The sequence below is a fragment of the Rasamsonia emersonii genome (assembly GCF_000968595.1).
Source record: "Rasamsonia emersonii CBS 393.64 chromosome Unknown ctg1118621760050, whole genome shotgun sequence".
In the NCBI taxonomy this organism is placed as follows: Eukaryota; Fungi; Ascomycota; class Eurotiomycetes; order Eurotiales; family Trichocomaceae; genus Rasamsonia; species Rasamsonia emersonii.
In genome coordinates, this window is record NW_013563237.1 from 41,163 (window position 1) to 59,669 (window position 18,507).

The following is an 18,507-nucleotide window of genomic DNA, read 5'->3' on the forward strand; positions in this document are numbered from 1 at the left end:
GCTGGCAGGGACATTTTGTACAGTACAGTACAGCGTTGGGAGAATGTGTTATCAGCAAAAAAAAAAAAGTAGCGTTTTAAAAAAAAAAGATGGAGGGGAAGTTCATTCATCACACGGTGATGGCAGGACGCAGAACAATAATAAATAACATTTGCTGACTTAAGTGTGATGGTCTCTTAGGTAGTTGTTGTTCCCAAACCCCGACAGTACTGAGTACTAGCTATAACCATGGTTCTCGGGTCGGAGGAAAGATGGCCTTTTCTTTTATTCTGGATCCGATTCTAAGATGAAGGTTACTCTTTGCCAATTGCATTAACTGTTAAAGTTACTCACTGGACCATTATTTACAATTGTGGATGCAGGACTGTCTTAAATATATCACTTGGAATTAATCGAAATTGAATATCGAATACCGAATTCCCTAGGTTCAAATGCCTATGAATAGATTTTTTTTTCTTTTAAAAAACGATAGAGAAACATTTTTCTGTCATAAACTCGTCACATCATTTCATTTCATTCATTTTCATAAAAAAAAAAGTCATTCAATGTTCATTGGTCACTCGATTGCAATCGAGCCCATCAAGGAGAAAGAAAGAGAAAGGGGCAAAAAAAAATAGATAATAGAAATCAAAAACAATCCTCGATCACGTCACTTCCGTTTAAACCTGACCGTGTGCCAATTGACCAAAAAAAAAAAAAACGTCAATGTAAATATCAACGTGAATGTCAACGTGGATAATATATAGAGCCGTCCCATATAGTTGATAGTTGATGGTGGTCATCGGGCAAGGCTGTTGCAGGTCGTCACTTTTTAATTATACCGAATAATAGCTCCTGTCGTGAAGAGAAGCGAGAAAACATGCCGAATATAATGCATAGAAACCCGCATATATCGACCCACCTCATCACCAACTCCAGGTTATATTTATATGTATTTTATTTGTCGACGCAAGTATCAACAAGAATATCAAAAGGTATCTTAGCTCGTGCAAAAAAAAAATCATATCATGTCATATGTATGTATGTACTGTGCCTGGGAGACCATGAGTCAGTGGAATACACGGTTAGACCATGGAGAAAGAAACTTACTTTAATATCGTTTGACTTCGTATCCATCATACCCCTCTGCCAGCTGCATGCTGTCAGAAAGTCTCTGCTGACCCTGCATCCGGAGTTGTTCACGACAAGCCGTCGGAATTGAATTGCCCACAGGTAATCGAACTGAATCAGCGCGCTGCCAGCTGAACATACCAGGCAGGAAACAGCATCGACAGTTTCGTGTCCGTTGCTACGAATGAGTCCGCCGTCTTCGTCCCCGTGTACTTCCCTCAGGCCGCTGGGACAGCACTTTGCGCAGCTCGGGGTCGTCCTTGCTCTTGTCGACATGATGAACCCTAACGTGGCTGTATCCTGCAATTAGCAACGATCCATCTCAGTGCACACTGATTGGCCTACCGTTGGAGATTGTCTGGCCGCGGGTATTTATGCTGCTGATCGGTACAAAACGGGCAGACATATCCCGGAGAGCTGTGGACGAGACCATGGCGGATCATCTCGTTCTTGCGCTTGAAGCCTTTCCCCCCAAAACCACGAGGGCAGCCGGGAACAGGGCAGAAGTGTGGTCGTTCTTGCGAATGAACATTTGCATGAGAGCTTATCGAGTTAGTCACAAATTTAAAAAAAAATGAGAGAAAGATAAAAGACTCACTTCAAAAGATACTGTGTCTGAAACGGCGGCGCAGTACATCCAGGGTGCTTACACTTGTACATCGGCCCACTGGGGGGCGATGGACCGGCTGCCAAAGCCGGACGTTCTTCACCCCCTGGCCGTGAATCGGTGGGCGTTGGATAGTTGGCAGCCGGATTTGGGACCGATTGGGACCCGCGAGGGGACGCATCGTATGGCGAAGTCATATTGGCCAGATCGGGCCTCAATCCCTGTGTCGGCCTCATACTGTAAGAAGACTGCGACGCGGGCGACAAGCCGGTCGGATCTTTTGAACTCATCGGTGTTACGTGAGAAAAGGGGCTGGGCATCTGCGCTGGCGGTGGCGGCGGCGGCGGGGGTGGTGGTGGTGGTGGTGGGCCTGACAGCTGACGCTCGCGACCTAAGACAGTCCGAGGCAGTGGAGGCGAAGCGCCTGAGATGGACGAGAAGGGAGGGATCGTGTTGATCCGACCCGAGGAGTCTCGTCGCGGCGCCGCAGGGAGCTCCCCTATCGCGGAATGGATTGATGGCAGACTCTGTGTATTCTCGGGAGACCCTCCGGCGGCGGATTGAGGGGGCGACTGGATTGCTGGAAGGAGTTCCTGGGGCGAACGGTCGGACGGAGAGATGGTAAATTTCCCCAGAGGAGAAGTCGCCAAGCTATCTTCTTCTGGCTTCTCCGTTGTCGGCCCGAGAGAGGGTTGTTTGCGGTGACTAGGTCTTGGGGATTTGGGCTCCGAGGTGAGCTGGTCGATAGATGGTAGAGGGCCATGGTCGAGCGGCGCTGGTTTCCCGCCAGCGGCCGGGGTGTCGTCAATAAGTAATGATAGGGCTTTGGCGGCTGCTTGTCCTAAATCTGCTGCTTTGGAGGTTGTCTGAAGGGCTGGTGGCTTGTGGTGGATCGGTTTGGCCGGGCTTGTCCTCCTGTCATCATCATCATCGTCGTCGTCTGATGAGTCTACAACCAGAGGATCCTCCGCGGCGATTCTGGCAATATCCGGCCTGTTTGGGTCTATGGTGCTGATCAGGACTGCGTCGCCTAAAGTGGACTGCTGCCAGCGTTTCTTACGCGAACGACCCGTAAAACTTCCTTGGCTTGACGGACTGTCGCCTCCCCCCTCTCCCGAGGCGGACTCCTTGTGCAGAAACGGAGGGAGCTGCTCCTCGGGGCCATACTTGATGACCTGGGGCTGCAGGAGGGGGGAACGGTTCAAGGCATCATCGGAGTCGTATAGGTCGGACGTCATGAAGGCGAGCCGTTGTCAGTCATGAGGTTGCGATGGCCAAGACGAGAAGAGAAATAAAAGATGTACAGTTCGACTGGCGGGACGTGACCTCAGCTGTCAAAGCCTGGTGTCGTGTGAGCAACAAGTCCCGGGTGACTGGAAGAAATCGAATGGAGTCAGCAGAAGACCTGAGGCTCCGTTAGCCATCACGTGTTGTGCCCTGACTGGGTATAGAAAGACCACGTGCAAGGAGAGGCAAGCATTGACGATGCAGTTCAGGAGCAGAGACAATGCAATGGGAGCAGATGGAATCAAATAGCCCAATTGAAGAAGGGTCCAAGGAGCTGGCAGGATGTACCACGATGAAACGAACCAAATGTCAAAACTGCAAACAAATCCAGCCCACATGTGGAATTCGAGTTGTGAAGAGGAATCATGACAATCAAAACAAAGATATAAGTTAAAGCCATTGCAGGGTAAAACGAGATATCCCATACGAGTACAGACATGACTTCCAAAAGACAAAAAAAAGGGGGGGTTATTGATAGGGCTCCTGAATTCTCCTGCAGACACAAAAATAGGCAACGAAATAATAATAAAACAAGACAACGGAAGGGAAAGCAAAAGGGAATGAAAGGAAAAGAGAGATTTACCACTTTCGGATCTCGAGTCGACCTCGATCAAAAATTCAACCCCAACGGTTCAGTGCATCTGCAACGAAACAATTCGAATCGAACAATGGCGCTGCCAGCAAAGCGAGGTGCAAGCGACCTGGCCGTCGCCGTCCCTGTCGGGCGTGCTGCTGGGAATACGTCTTAACTAAGCGGCGCCGAGACGAGTACAGAGAACGCACGGTGGCTGAAAACCTGCGCGTCCCCGAAAAAGGCTGCCTAGGCCAGAAAGATGGTGGGCAACACGGCCGTGAGCAGTGAAACGGAGCAAGTCCAGGTCGAGGTCGTCCACCGGGGGAAAGGAAACAGACACGATCAACAACAGGCGGGCAATGTCAGAAAGGCGACTGACAGCCGGAAACCAGCCCCGGGCCCTGCACGAGCAGTCAGAGACACGAGATGGCTTGATGCGAGGCTAGAAGGGCGGGAAAACCGCTTTAGCATGGATGCAGCGGTCAACGCTCCACCAGCGACAGACAGCCGAGCACAGCGGAGGCAGCGTGGATGTTCCCTGAGGTTGAGGCTCTTCGGGGTGGCACAGAGCCGCAACGATCGAGGGCAAGAAGATAGATAAGAAGGGCGATCGTGCCGTTTTCTTATTCTTGAGGATCGAGGACAGCCGTGGCCATGGAGCTGGGGGCGAGGCGCCCGGCGAGGTTGGGGAGCTAGCCAACGGTCGCGATACTCTAGCTTCGTGCTGCCCGCCATCCACGCGGGCATGTGAATGTGCTGGCGCAGCGCAGGAGGCTGCAGGCGGCTCACGACTGGCCCAGGCTGGCTGCTCTGGGCTGGCCATGGCGCGAGATGAATCGCGGAGGCTGAGGAGGCAGCGCGCCACACGAGCCAGTCTGAGCCAGGGCGGCTGGTCGAGCCAGGCCTCGTGCTGCCACGTCCATCATCCATTCCATTCTGCATTCTGCACGCCGCCAAGGTGAGGCTCTGCTGGCGTCGCTGCTTCACCGGCTGCGCGCATGTCCAATGGCAGCCAGCGCGGGGGCCATGGCCCGGCGAGATTGGGCCGTGCGAGAGGGGTTGCCCAGCCTCAGGCGGAGAACATCAGGATAATATTAATTTAATAACTAATATTATACGACTGCTTGGTGAGAGGCTGTGCCAGTGCAGCAGCGTAATCCCTCCAGGGCGTGCAATCAAGAGCTAGGCTAGAATCTCGGAGCCGCAGGAACAGCACCCTACAAGAGAGCAGCACTGTCCGGAGTATTATTTATTCTCGTCACCATCATCTTCTGCTGCTGCTGCTGCTCAAGTACCCCAGAGGTACAGAGTACTCTGTACTGTCCTCGCCAAGCGCATCCTGGAGTCTTAGGATGACAGAGTCGGGAGTCCACGTCGAGCGACCCCACCCGGCCAGACCATCCTGCAGCGCTAGGCCCCGTCGATCCCCCCTCGTCCATACCGCCGCATCCTTGAGCCTCTCGCTCGCCCGTCGAATCGGCTGGCAGGCATGGATTTTTATACTGAAACAGGCCACACAGTCATACGCGTTCTTTCTTCCGTCCTCTTCCGGGTTAATCTTACTATTAGCATCACTGCTGCTCACGGCTCACATCAGACCAGTCACCACATAGACTGTACTGCCATGGATCAGGTGATATGGTAATTAGACCCGGTCTGCTCGATGTTTTTTTTGCGGGAGGATCAGAATCCCTGCAAGGCCTAAATAGTTTACTAAAGACACCGGTAATTCCACCCGTCTATCATACCTTATATTCTAGCGACGCGATCGGCTGCATCTTGATTGGATTTTGCGTATCTCTTCTCCTCCGTACTCGATATTTGCACGGAAATTGCTTCGTCAACGGTTCTGGTAGTTACGTGGTTGGTCAACTTTGCTTAGTCAGCACCCGTTATAAATTATATAAGCATGTCAATGTTCCAGAAAAGGGATCTACATCTCTAGACCTATGATACTGCAAATTGGCAGGGAAATCAAGGAGCAACGGGTTCTTGGACGTAGGAGGTCAGATCGAGAGTGAGGTGTATGTCTCTTAAGTTCCCTTTAGTCGAAGGGTGCCCTTAATAAATAGGCAGTCACATGAGAATGGCGCTATGCCGCTTTCAGTTCCTACTCCCCCCATTAGGTAGGTAGGTAGGTATAGACTGTAGTACCTCCTAATAGGCTTCCCTATAGGCATTATATAGGCTTACATTACAGGAATCAAAGGCTTGTGTAATGTATGTGCATACTCTCATTGCCTTTGTTGCATTGCTCCCTGAAGAGCAAAAGGAGTCGTCTTGAGGACGACCTTGGGAGATTTTATCAATCGATCATTGCGGTATATCCTCAATTCCCGTTCAGGATATTTCGAGACGGGCGTCATAGACGGTACCACGTATTTTCAGAATCATATTTATTTCATTTTCTTCTTGGATTATAACTTCCCCCTTCGTTGCGACTCTTCTTGAACCCGCTTTACGCGCTCCCACGCTTCCAGTGCAAAAGGTCGCATGTTCTTGGCATATTCGCTCGCCCGCGCGCTGCTCGCCTGTCGCAGCGCGTACCGGGCTGCGATCCCCTGCATGATGACCGAGCTGCGGAAGGCAAAGAAGGCGTCTCCCCAGGCGATCTCCGGCGCCGGGTCCCATCCCGCCACCTCGGCGTACCACCGGAGGCACTGGTCGCGCGTCGGCAGCCCCGGCGTGGCTCCCGGCCGGAACGCCTCGGTCTTGTGCTCGCTGCTGCTGATATAGTACGGGCTGGTGAGGTTGCAGATGTCCGACAGCGGATGGCCGATGGTCGCCATCTCCCAGTCCAGGATGCCGATGACCCGCGGCTCCGTCCGGTGGAACACCATGTTGTCGATCTTGTAGTCGCCGTGCACAAACGTGCCCCGGTCGCGCGGCTGCGTCGCCTTGTTGGAGAAGAAGCGCACCATGTCCCCGAAGTGCGGCAGCGGGCCGACCGGTTCTTTGGTATCGACATCCACCGCCTGCGCCTGCGACTCGGAGATGGTGGTGAATGTCGCAATCTGCCGGTCGTAGAACCCCGTAGGCTTGCCAAAACTCTCCATGCCCACCGACTTGGGGTCGACTCGATGGAGCTTGCCCAAGGTCCGAACTGCATCCCGCCATCTAGACAAGACAAAAACCGGTATTATTAGCCTCCTCCTCCCGTTCCACCCGGATCAGAATCATAGCACGTACAGCGCGTTTCTTTCCTGGGGACTCACGCCCGGAATCGAAGGATCCGTGAACATTCTGCCGTCCAAGAATTCCATAATGTAGAACGGCGTCCCTATCACGCTGCTGTCCTCACACAGACAGTAGGCCTTGGGGACCGGGACGTCCGTCCGTTCCAAGGCATAGATGATCTTGAACTCGCGCTCGACCTTGTGTGCCGTTTTGGAGAGGAGCTTGCCCGGGGGCTTCTTGCGCAGGACGAATCTCTGTCCGTCGGCGGCAGTGAGCTGGTACGTAGGATTCGACTGGCCGAAACCGAACTGCCAACGCAGCGACAAATCAGCAAGCGTTCAGCAGTAGCCCTGATGAAAATGAGAACGCACCTGTTTCACGTCCAGCGGCGTCTTGATGATGGGCACATGCTGCTCAATGTACCGCTCCAGGGCGGGAATGTCAATTGGTTGGCGCACGGGACCAGCCATGGCTGTCGGATTGAATCAAACGACCCGAGGCTGGATGACGGGGGGTCATGCCATAGGTATATATTCGATATGGAGGGATGAGATAACCTTCCAACTGCGAGAGCATGGATCGGACTGCCTAGGTTACCTGGTAGGCCCTGTCGGCAGCCGGGGAACCGAGGCTATCAGGCTGCCCCCGTCTCCATCCTGCCCAGACCGCGGGGAAAGCGGGAACCTTACCAGAACCAGAGCCCCTAGGGCTAACCCTGCATCTATCAATGCTTACTCCGGAGTACTCCCTTGGCATGGACAGTAAACTCATCTTCCATATAATATTTTCTATAGCAACACTGTTCACAGGATAGACGAATGTTGATCCGCAGCTCGAATTCTAAACTTAGCGCTTTAACGACGACCATCAGAAAAGCAAATAGGTCTTGAGGACATCACCCCTAAATCCGACCAGTAGCAACCAGCTAGCTATCGAAGTGTTCAAAGTCAAAAATCGATATTCTACTCTCTCTGAAGTGGTCGACTGCTCCAGTCGTCGCGCCAATCTCGACTGTCCGTCTTCGGCGGCCATAGTCTTTTGAAAACTCGATCGACCGGCTCGCGACGGCTAACTGATTCAGCCATGTTTCCTCCCACCTTTAGCCAGTAAGCCACGCGTCGTTGCGTAGCATTAAACGCCTCGTCTCGCTTCATCTTCCCTAATTCACGAAGCTGGGTGACCTTTCCGTTGTCACTTTCGCTTGTCAATACGTATGAGCGTCTCAGTTGACGGAGCCGATCCATCACGCCAACGCCGCCTGGGTAGATAGGATTATCTCCCATCCCACTAATGACTTTCAGGTATTTCAACGAACACCCCGGCTTGTTGGTGGCGATGATGTCCCAGATCGAGCGGACCAGAGCCTCGTCCACGGCGGCGTTGATCAGGCCGTTGCGTATATGTCCGTTGCGCCACCAAGCAGTTGGTCCAAACAATTCTCGATCAAAGTCATCAAAGGTCTCCACGATGTCATCTGAAAACAGCTCCGTCTCCGCTAATGAGCAATCGAGGTCCAAGGAAAGCTTTCTCAGACATGGCAGAGTGCCGAGAACTTCGTAGAAGCGTGTTTCGCGGCGATCCGACATTGATCGCTTGACCTGAATTCTCAGGATTTCTAGGAACGGACAGCTGTCTCTCATTCGCAGGATGTCTTTCAGGGTACGAGGTGGGAAAGCCAGGTCGCGCAATGTCGCTCCATGTTGCTGAAAGATTCGATCTCGCAGTGACGCATCAATAATAGATGCGTGGATCCGTAAAGTCGATAACGGATTCAAACTGTCCAGGAACATTTCACACGCGGATCGTAAACTCCGTTCGTTTTCGCCCCTGGGCATTTTCAGAACCAGCCTTTCCAAGGATGGAAATCTCTGGTTGACTGCCGCGTCCGCGAGTGCCTCGATGGTCGGCATTATGGACAACGATCGCAGTTTGCTGAAATCGGTATGCCGACTCCATGTCTCCAGTTCCTGTTTGGTGAACACCTCACTCGAGAAAAGCGATGTGAGCGCTCCAAGTTTCGTGGTCCCATCATCCGGCACAAAACCTTTCCAGGTCGGTTGAATATAGTGTTGCGCAGTAACACCTCCCTCCATGCAGCAGAGCATGCCCACTTTTCTCAAATTGGGCGCGAGTCCCGCCACAGTCCGCAAAACAGCCTCTTTGTTGAAATCATCCTGATCGAGGAGATCACGCGAGCAATATCGGACGCTCAGGGCATGTAGACAAGGAGAAGTGGCCAGGCTGAGCTCATGCGAATCGGTCGACATGTCTCGCAGACTTCGAAACCGAAAGGTCCGCAGGTCGAGACGACAGGTGGCATGATGGATATGCAGAACCCGAAGCAAGCAGGCGGGGAACTGGTTCTCGCATGCGTAGATCAAGTCAGTCAGATGATGAAGCTTTGAAACCATGGTGGCCAGTGGTGCCCATGCGCGAGCCGATTCATCGGGCTCATCTTCTCTATAATCACAAATCGGGCCTGGATGATACTCAGGTTCCAGGTCGTCATAGTCATCGAAACCGCCATCTCCCCAATCGTCATCATCATCATCGTTGCGCTCGCCAAACTCCGCAAAAACTTCTTCTCTGTCGCTGTCGACTCGTCTGGGCATGCAGCCATCGATTTTCAGCCGTCTGGTATACCGGAAGCACTGCCGTCGAAGGGGGTCTTCTGTAAGTTCCGTAACATCTTGGATCAATTGTTTGCACCCGGAAATCCGGATCCGAAGATCGTGGTAGAGGAAAGGAACTGCGGCTATATAGCATGTGCGATTTGTCAGAGAAAATGCACGGAGGCTCGTGGGGTACTCCTTCCAGATCTGAACATATGGTCAGTAGATGATTAATACCTGTATTATTAAGTTCTAAGGAAAAAAGAAAGGCACCACAAACCAAACGGCAGATTGGATGCAGAACGTCCAAAGGTAAAGTATCCAGCATCATCGTATCTACTGCTATCTATGATCAGAGATCTTTGTCGCAGATCGTTCGATGCCTTGATATTTCCATTGTTGATATCTCTATCAGATTGGACTACATGATCTGCCCAGGCAGATGTACTTTGCTACTTACCTGGAGACGTCGGCAGGCAGACATGAAGAACAACCCTCAGCCAATTTCATGTTATGGACCATGGTAAGATCACGTACCGTCCAGTCGGTGTAGGCTGTTGCCTGAGAGTAGTAGCGCACCAGGCCTCCATTAATAGGCTTCTCTCCAATGAAGTCGTTGTCTTGGCCATTTCAACGGCAGTCTTGTTCTTCTCTGCATTCCTGATTGCATTCACCTATCTAGACTAGCTCAGATCTTATTGTGTAGTAGATATACTGTTGAAGCGCATACTAAAACTCTGTTCGGATTTCTGCAGGTCGAACTATGCGATTTCGTACGTCTAAAGTGCTGGCCTTCTGCATCGATATGAACATACACGTCAATCTTTGATATTAGGTACCCCAGAAGACATTTAGCCTAGAGCCGTTAGACGGTCGTGATAAGGGCTTTCGGTGGCGGTGATAACCTCATAAGTGCAATCTAGCAACCTCCTCAAAAGATCCACAATCTCAACTGTTTCTGGTTCTTTCTCCGGCTCATCGGTAAACCCAAGTCCTGGATAGAGGCCAAGATCCATCCCGACAGCTACAAACATGACTCGTCGGAAGTGCTTCTCCCCCCACCTGTATGTGCCATGCCCTTCTGACTCGTCCCCCCGACGTCGCTGCTCTATGCTCCGTGGATTGCATCTTCACCGGATTAACGACCTCGATCGCTCCACGATCTGACTCGGTGCGTAGACACATCATCATTACCATGTGTGCTGGGACTTTCGGCAGACCTCCAATAGCCGCCCTCAATGCATTTTGAGCTTCTGTCCGGAGAGAAGGGGTGAGCTTATCACGCCGACGGTTTTTCACCTGAATGACAAAGTAAGCCATGGAATTATCCTTCGGCATGGCGACTGGGATCACGATGTCACATCCTTTACAGCCCACCGGAGGAAATATTGCTACCCCGCGGTGGTACGCATTCCGCAGATCCTCATCGGTAGGGATCTCCTTGGACTTGCGAAATGATTAAAAAAGACATATCCATCGGTCCACAGACGTTGCATTTCATTGTCATCATCAATGCAGGGTTTTAACCCCAGGCACACATGCATTCCCGAGCAACGACCCAAGAAATTGAGAGAACTGGACTGGACCTGGTCTCGACTTGGTGTGTGTCTTGTCGAAGGCAAACAAGAGAATTAACGCAGCCACGATTTCCCCTATATCACCTATGTGAATGGTTCCATGCGTGACTAGTTCCCTGTAGTGCCTTGACGACATCTAACCGGTTGGTTCTGTCTTTCATCTCTGTAGCGGATATATGTGCGAGGATCGGCTCGGATGGTTGCATTGTCTGTAAAAACTTGCGATCATCGCTGATTCCGACAATGTACCTTAGATACCCGGAGGTAAGCTCCTCCGCCAGTCGGTGATCAACCACATAAAAATTGATACGGTATGATAGCAACGCAACCACCTGGGTGTCGTTGCTCCTGTTGCAGACTTTTTCGGAAGCGAGTTGCTCTACATCTTGCCAGCCTTGCCCAGCATCGAGATATGCGCCCCAAAGTGGTCGACCGAGGCTAAAGAGACGAACTGGACCAACGGTTGTCTCTGACCTTGATTCCGCACCAGAGTCCCTAGCAAAGACATCCTTGGAATCAATTTTGTAAATTGGCGCAAATAAATCTCCCGGACGTAGGAACTTCTTGCTGGGGTCGTGCTCCCGGGGTGGTGAAAATGCTGATACTCTGGACGAAGTATCCAATAGAAGAGCGAAAAATCGCTTGTTGTCCCTCGTAATGCCACTTTGAGGATCTCGGACTCTCGTCTGGTGCCTTGTAGCTAGACGGAAAGCAAGAAACCTCATGTCATCACTTTCTTCGGACGGCCCTTGGAAAAAGAGATGACGAGCTTCGTCAAGACAAAATATAGCATGTGGTTGGTCCAGCTTTGGCGACAATTCAGCCTTGTTCTCAGCCACTGCTTGATCTTTAATGACTTCTTTCAGTTGCTTATGTATCTTCTCAAAGACGGGCCCTATCTTTTTCCTATAGTCGGGCAAGCAACAGTTTACATAGTCTTGATAGTCGAAGTCGTCATTGTCGTTACTCCTCACAGAGATCCTTGAAATTATATGATATGCCACTTTGAGTGGATATCTGAGAAGATAGCCGAAAGTGAGAAATACAGACTTTGGGGTTTGACTAAAGAACCTGGTTCTCTGCTTATAGCTCAAGATTTTTTTTCCTTCTGGATAAAGATCAGAGTACTATTAGCGCCACTACCTATCTGCAATAACAGCAATAAATGATTAATTTTTATAAGAAACACGAATGGTTCCACGCTGCTGACTTTTGTTGTATTTATAAATAAAAAAATTAAAAATAGTTTGCCCTAATCTGTTCCTTAGAATTTCTTTGAATGCTCCTGTTCGACCACACAGAGCTTCTGATCGATTGCTCTGATATAGCTAGCTAAGTAGACTGAGTCTACGAAGTTTTGTGCTTATATTGAACTTAATTACATGTAGTACGTTAGCTGGTTAAGGGTGTATGGCCTGCATTAAAAAAACGCGAGGCCAGGCAGAATGTCTCTCTTGACAAGATGAATACTCTCGTCAGTTTATTTTGTCTGTAGAAGGTACCTTGTTTGCTTATTGAAACGGAGCTTACCCAGGCAGTGTTTTGGAACTTTTGCATTGAAACAATAGAACATCAGGTACAGTAAAGAATCTCAAAGACATGAGTTTGGGAGGGGTTGTGTAGCGAGTACCTAGGTGCATACGTAAGACACATTGCCCTAACCTATGCCTAGACAGTAATATGCAAATTTTATTAATTCCTTCCCAGGCAGGCAGGCTTTCTATCCATATTATCTTCTCTGCGTAACCTTGACCATTATTCATGCCTTGGTGAAATTTCTATGATTGATATTGTACCATTGTCAATATATCATCTCTTACAAAAACGCAACAAATCAATCTCTTAGCCGATCGTTTTTTTTTTTGACGATAACTGGCTTTCAGTTTCTTGCCGTCTTCAAGCCTGGTTTGTTTGGCATGATTGACTAATACTAGGTACATGTTGTTTGTTACTAAATTAAGTACATGTTGGTACAGTACAGTACATGTAAGATAGACCAAGTTGGAAACTTGGCACACCTTAGATAAAAATAATATTGAGTCAATCTTAATGAATTATGTGATTGATAAATTTTAAGATTAAGAAATCTGTCCCGGATGTAATCATAGTCCTTCACAGATGCGTACATACTGTAGATCATCTCGTAGGTAGAAGAAGCTTACCTAGTTAGATAAGTACTAGGTACCAGGGAGGTACTGAAGTTTGAGCCTCCCGCGGTCCAGGCTCAGCCTCCGCTCCTCGCTCCCCGGGATTTGAAGAGGATACCTACCTACTTCAGGGTCCACTGCTTAATATACCTAAGATAGATACCTAGGTCCATACCCGACCGTTATACCATCCTTGGCGTTGGCCTTGTGGTGGAAAAATTCCAACAACTTATCTAACCCAACCTAACGAAACTGAACGGTTGGTATCCCAACTACCTAAGTTCTAAAAATTCCTATCCAATCAAGTGATTCAAGTCCAACAGCAGGGTATGGTGTTTGCCTATTATTACTCCGTGAAAGAGGCTGAGCTAATGAAACATGCATGCATGTATGGGAGGCAGAAACGTTGGACTGGACCTGCACTATATAGTGTACCTAAATAGGAGTGGATTAAAAAAAAAGGTTATGCACTTACCTAAGGTATGTACAGTTTACTGTATGTACATACATGTACATACATACGTACATACTACTACTGGTCTATACTTTATTTCTAGAGCTCTGACTAGTCTGTGTAAGTCAGAGACGGAATCTCAATCTCTATTTGCTGAATTTGGGTTGAGCGCCAGTTCCAGTTCCAATCCATTTCCATTCCATTCCATCTAGTTATATTCATTGACGCAGGACTGCGTCTATTCTACATACAGGTATCATGATTATAATGGTCAAAATACCGAATGCCAACAACAAGTCCAAGCCACGATCCCCAAACATACATACCCATAATGTCGTAGCAGTCAGTCAACCAGCCAGTCAGTCCCAACTCCGAGAATGCGTTCCAAGAAAAGAGATTAGAAATCGTAGAGACAGGCGGAGAGAGAGAGAGGAGCAGGATGAAGGACAGGGAGAGGAAGAGGAAGAGGGAGGAGAAATGTAGCGATTCATGACAAGAAGGAAAGACAAGAAGGAAAAGTCTATTCCGACCGCTTCTTGTGAATCCGCCGTACATGGTCTTTCATATTGTCTACCCGGCTGAACACTCGACCACACCCCTTCCATTCGCACTTGATCTCCGGATTGTGCTTGGCCTCATGTCGAGCCCGGTCCTTCTTGCTCGAGAAGCCCCCTTCCGTCGCCTGGGGACAGCCCTCGTAGCGGCAGAAAAGGTACTTGTTGTGCCGGTTGAAGTGCTTGCGCAGATCGCAGGCGCGCGTGAACACCGTCCTTGACGAACACCCAACATGCGCGCAGCGCCAGGTCCCATCTGCGTTTCGGATCCCGTAGTTTGTCAGGTCTCCTGTGTCGGGGGATTCTGATCGCAACGATGGGCTGTGAGGGGTCCGTTGTTGTTGCTGTCGTCGTGATTGTGATTGTGATTGTGATTGCAGTTGCACATGGGGTTGCTGGTGGTGATGTACTTGCGTGAGATCCGCATCGAGATACGGACTCGATGGCATGGTGTATGGATGCGCCAGAGGCTCTTCCAGAAAGTAGTTCGATGATAACGTTGATTCATCATAAGTGCCGGCCGTTTGGGATCCTGTGTACGGCGCAAAACTCAGGGATGGATCGAGGACACAGTAGCCTGCTCCAGAGACAGTGCTGAAATCTCCCGGAGCCATCGACAGTGGCTGGCAGGTCGACTGCAACGCCAGGTCCGAAAAGAGACTCTGGGCGGTTTCGCTGTCGTCTTCGAGAGCTCTCTCGGCCTGGTACGCGAAAAAGTCCGACATCTCCAGGATGTATGGACTGCCGCTCAAGGACGCAGGGGGAGGATATTCAGAGAAGACGGATCGATGCATGGAGGCAGAGTCGGAGGTAGCGGAATATCAAGAGGAACAGGGATCGGTCACACGTGTATCTCTAAGGTATCTGCTCAGACGTGAACTGCAAAGCCTGGGCAGGAATCAGCGTTCATGGATCTGGTCGACAGCAACCAACACCCTTATAAATATGCCGGTAGGGGTCGAAAATGACGATGCTCAGGCTCAGCTGCATCGGGAGAGTCATCGAGCAAGGGTCCAACCACGACCCCGGACCTCGATAGGGCTGTTTTCCCGCGTGCCGCACAGCGATAGGCCCCGGGGTCCGGTCCCAAGGCTGGGGACCAACCGTCGAGCTGGCGCTTCTCCAGGGCTGATTAGTTTTTCTGCTGCTGTCTGCATGCCCTGCCCGTTTACGGCATTTAGGAGGGCTTAGCTCCGACAATGCCATCGTCGGCGGCTTTGGAACCTTGTTGTCCCGATTCATCACAGCCTGCTCTGACTAATTCTTGCGACATTGACCTCGACCTGTTATCTTTCGTCTAAAAAAAGAGAGACTATTGGTGACCAACGAACGAATCAGAAGTCGAGACCAGCAGTAAGTAGCGGAACATATTCCGCCAGGTCAGTTGCAAAGCCTAGATTCATGAATTGATTGCTGGTCTCTACAGGCCAGATACCCTATTGTTCCAGAATGAAGACATGCTTCTGGCATTCTTTCCTTTTCAGGGCAAGAAGTGCGACAGCGCCCTCTGTATGTTGTTTTGTCAGCGTCATCATCACAGCTGAAGACCATGCTGGAAAAAAGCACGGGATTTGATATCGTCTTTTCTTATACTAAGACATTATTCTTCGAAACAAGCGCGGGCTCCGTTCATGGGTCAAAACTCAAATTCACCCCAGATGCGCAGCAGCAAAAGGCGAGAATGGCGATCATTCTTACTATCGATGATAGCCGAATTGCAGCCTGTCGGGGACTCGAGATAGGGTTGGCGAACCAGATCGAACCACTAATAACTAAAAAGCGCCTGGGCACGCCTTCACCGAAAGTCCGTGGTGTAGAACAGCCCAGACGCTACCAGGTATGCTGCAGCCGGCGCAGTTGCTTGCCAGATTCTGCATGGCGACCACCGCCAAGAGACGTAGGGCTGGCCAATCTCGTCGCAGCAGGCTGCTGTTTCATTGTCCAATTTCCAATTTTTTCTCGACGTGTTCCAGAGATTCCATGTCCATTTCCATACGGAGTATTATAATAATAACACCCGTCTGGTTGTCCGGGAGAAACCGCACAAATCAATGCATGCCCATAATTGCTGCCCCCATCCCGGAGGTAACCTAACAAAGCGCTTTGGCCATCCACGCCCAGCAACGTGGCGGTGAGGGTCTCTTTCGAGTTAGCATTGCGGTTGCGGCTGAGCGTTTATCGTCTCTGCAAGTAACTGACCCGGTGGCCAATCATGGCGACGCCTTGGGCCAGCAAGGTGTTGGGATCGCCAGTCGGGCTTCTCCAGCTGATCAAGAGAGCGTGATGCAGGCATGTCCGTAGGGCTGAATGCCGACAGCAGGGTGTACGTAAGTAAGCTGGCCGGAAACGGAAGCGATCTACCGTTTTGTTGTTGCTGCTGCTGGTGTTGTTTTGATCTAGTGATTGTTAAGCTGCTGATGTTTGGCAGATTGACCATCGGATCCGATTCGGTTGATCCGCGGATACTCCGGCGACCCCCTCGATGACTCCGTCCACCCCGCCTAGGTTATTCTAGTTAAGCCCTGAAATTATACGATTTGTGGTAAGCTCTCCCTGGGCCCCAGGATATTAAACATACGGAGTAAGTAATAATTACTTTCCCTGGGAAACGTGATTTCACATCCTTACCTAATTAAGTAAAACAGGGGGTATATGGAGTCATCGAGGGGGCGTGCACAGGTAGAAATCACTTTCTGCTCATACCGACGAGCATCTGACTCCCTCTGGACAGGCTGTACGGTTCGTAAGTAAGCCCATCAGAAACAGAAGTGATCTACTGTTTTCGATCAAGGGATTGTAATGCTGCTGACGCCCTCTCTTTCCAGTCTTTCAGCAGATGGAGGGATCAGATCCGATAGGACATCCAGCATTGCTGAAATTGTATTAAACATTCCAATCAAGTGAGTATATTGTGTGTCCTGCGAGTGCGAATGTAACTGCACTGTACAACACTCGATATTTATAGACCCATTCGCGACCACCCTCCAGGGGCTGTGTCTACCGGGGCAGCTCTCCAGCACTCGTAAGCAACGGTGTCCTCAGGTCCGTGGTCTTACGGTTGTCCGTATCGTCGGCCCGTTCTCTATATAGAATATAGTGCTGGACCATGAACAACAGATCAAACAGAATGGAGATGTTCCCCAGCAGGAACTTCAAAGGGTTCCCCGTCACACCGCTCCAGTCCTCCTGGAAGGCCGAGTCCAAAATCAACTGGCCAATCGACAGCACACCCCCGGCAAAGTCAAGAAGAATCTGCCAGATATTCCACCCAACGGTGGACTTGCGTTTGTAGTTGACCCATGCTTGGGGCACGTATTTGACAACCGTGATGACGAGCTTCACGTAGGAGATTCCATAGAGCTACCGGTTGCAGGTCAGCAATCACCTTATTTTCCAGTTCTGGTCGGCCACGTACAACATCAATCCACGCCCAGGAGGACGGGTCGCGTCCACCATCTGGACTTTGGGTCCAGACGATCAGGACCAGGATCGCGATGGCCAGCAGCGAACCCCAAAACAGTCCAGCCACAGGCTTGCTCACCCGCTGGTATCGCGATACTTTGAACCCCCAGATCTGCGGGTAGAATTGCGAGTAGACGATGCCGCTGAGGATCACAGCATGGACCGCAAACACCAAGTCATTGAAGCGCACGCTGGGCTCCGGAGAGACGGGATTCCTAGCCGCGTATTGCTCTCGGATCAGTGGCGAATACAGGAAAGATGCCGCGTAGATGGTGTAGCAAACGAAGCCAAGACAGTTGATTGTCGGGAAGTCGATCGCGAGACCGGTGGTGGACCGGCGACGAAAGTTTTGGATCGGCTGTGGGTAGAAAGACAACGACCAGCATAGCATACTTTGAGATATACATTAGCACAATCATATCAGTCGGCACGGGGTCCTCTTTCCACGTACTAGGTCCATCCTATCAAGCTGCACGCCACGCGGAGTCAGTTATCAACAAGCAACTCTGACATTATCCAGGAAGAGGTATATACCGTGACAGAACGTCCACAAATAATGGCGGCGACCCCATGGCGACTCAACAGCTTCCTGCTCAAATGTACTCCGGAGTAAAGTCGATCGAATTGGCGTTGAAAGGCTGTCAAGTGTTGACAAGGGGCCTCCGATGGGCGGTGTACGGAGTAGTCGAGAAGCGTGACCGGACGGCGCGATGGCGTCAGCTCCACTGGGAGTCCACCGATAAGGCTGATAGCGCCTGATAACCTTCTATTATTAACCCGCTGCCTGAGGCAGGAAGTCTGGTTAGGCAGCGGGCCAGGCATCCACGGCACGAATTTCCCCCGTTGTCCGGGTTATGCGTTGTCGCCCTAAACCGTAAACAGCAAACCGTTGTCCTCGTCACCGCAGCTAGCTTGCGCCCACGACTGGGAGGCTGTCTGTTTGGTC

The 18,507-nt window shown here is 50.6% G+C and overlaps 6 protein-coding genes across 6 annotated transcripts; 1 reads left to right on the forward strand and 5 right to left on the reverse strand.

The window, feature by feature from the left end:
* Positions 1-1,000: 1,000 nt before the first annotated feature.
* T310_3093 (uncharacterized protein) lies at positions 1,001-2,955 on the reverse strand (the record flags this gene model as incomplete). The annotated part of the gene is made up of 4 exons (XM_013474034.1): positions 1,001-1,033; positions 1,090-1,132; positions 1,456-1,653; positions 1,709-2,955. The coding sequence occupies 4 exons, from the start codon at positions 2,953-2,955 to the stop codon at positions 1,001-1,003; spliced, it is 1,521 nt and encodes a 506-aa protein (XP_013329488.1).
* Positions 2,956-5,995: 3,040 nt separating this feature from the next.
* On the reverse strand, positions 5,996-7,225 carry T310_3094 (Phosphotransferase enzyme family domain protein; the record flags this gene model as incomplete). The annotated part of the gene is made up of 3 exons (XM_013474035.1): positions 5,996-6,695; positions 6,768-7,063; positions 7,127-7,225. The coding sequence occupies 3 exons, from the start codon at positions 7,223-7,225 to the stop codon at positions 5,996-5,998; spliced, it is 1,095 nt and encodes a 364-aa protein (XP_013329489.1).
* A 492-nt stretch (positions 7,226-7,717) lies between these two features.
* Positions 7,718-9,889, reverse strand: T310_3095 (uncharacterized protein; the record flags this gene model as incomplete). Its single annotated transcript, XM_013474036.1, has 3 exons — positions 7,718-9,504; positions 9,648-9,775; positions 9,828-9,889. 3 exons carry the CDS (start codon positions 9,887-9,889, stop codon positions 7,718-7,720), a joined length of 1,977 nt encoding a protein of 658 aa, XP_013329490.1.
* Positions 9,890-11,024: 1,135 nt separating this feature from the next.
* On the reverse strand, positions 11,025-13,084 carry T310_3096 (uncharacterized protein; the record flags this gene model as incomplete). Its single annotated transcript, XM_013474037.1, has 4 exons — positions 11,025-11,850; positions 12,475-12,722; positions 12,765-12,874; positions 13,075-13,084. The coding sequence occupies 4 exons, from the start codon at positions 13,082-13,084 to the stop codon at positions 11,025-11,027; spliced, it is 1,194 nt and encodes a 397-aa protein (XP_013329491.1).
* A 572-nt stretch (positions 13,085-13,656) lies between these two features.
* On the reverse strand, positions 13,657-14,893 carry T310_3097 (C2H2 transcription factor; the record flags this gene model as incomplete). Its single annotated transcript, XM_013474038.1, has 2 exons — positions 13,657-13,788; positions 14,099-14,893. 2 exons carry the CDS (start codon positions 14,891-14,893, stop codon positions 13,657-13,659), a joined length of 927 nt encoding a protein of 308 aa, XP_013329492.1.
* Positions 14,894-15,648: 755 nt separating this feature from the next.
* On the forward strand, positions 15,649-18,320 carry T310_3098 (uncharacterized protein; the record flags this gene model as incomplete). Its single annotated transcript, XM_013474039.1, has 9 exons — positions 15,649-15,936; positions 16,417-16,426; positions 16,647-16,680; positions 16,745-16,842; positions 16,891-16,999; positions 17,088-17,121; positions 17,217-17,441; positions 17,473-17,921; positions 18,104-18,320. 9 exons carry the CDS (start codon positions 15,649-15,651, stop codon positions 18,318-18,320), a joined length of 1,464 nt encoding a protein of 487 aa, XP_013329493.1.
* Positions 18,321-18,507: the final 187 nt, after the last annotated feature.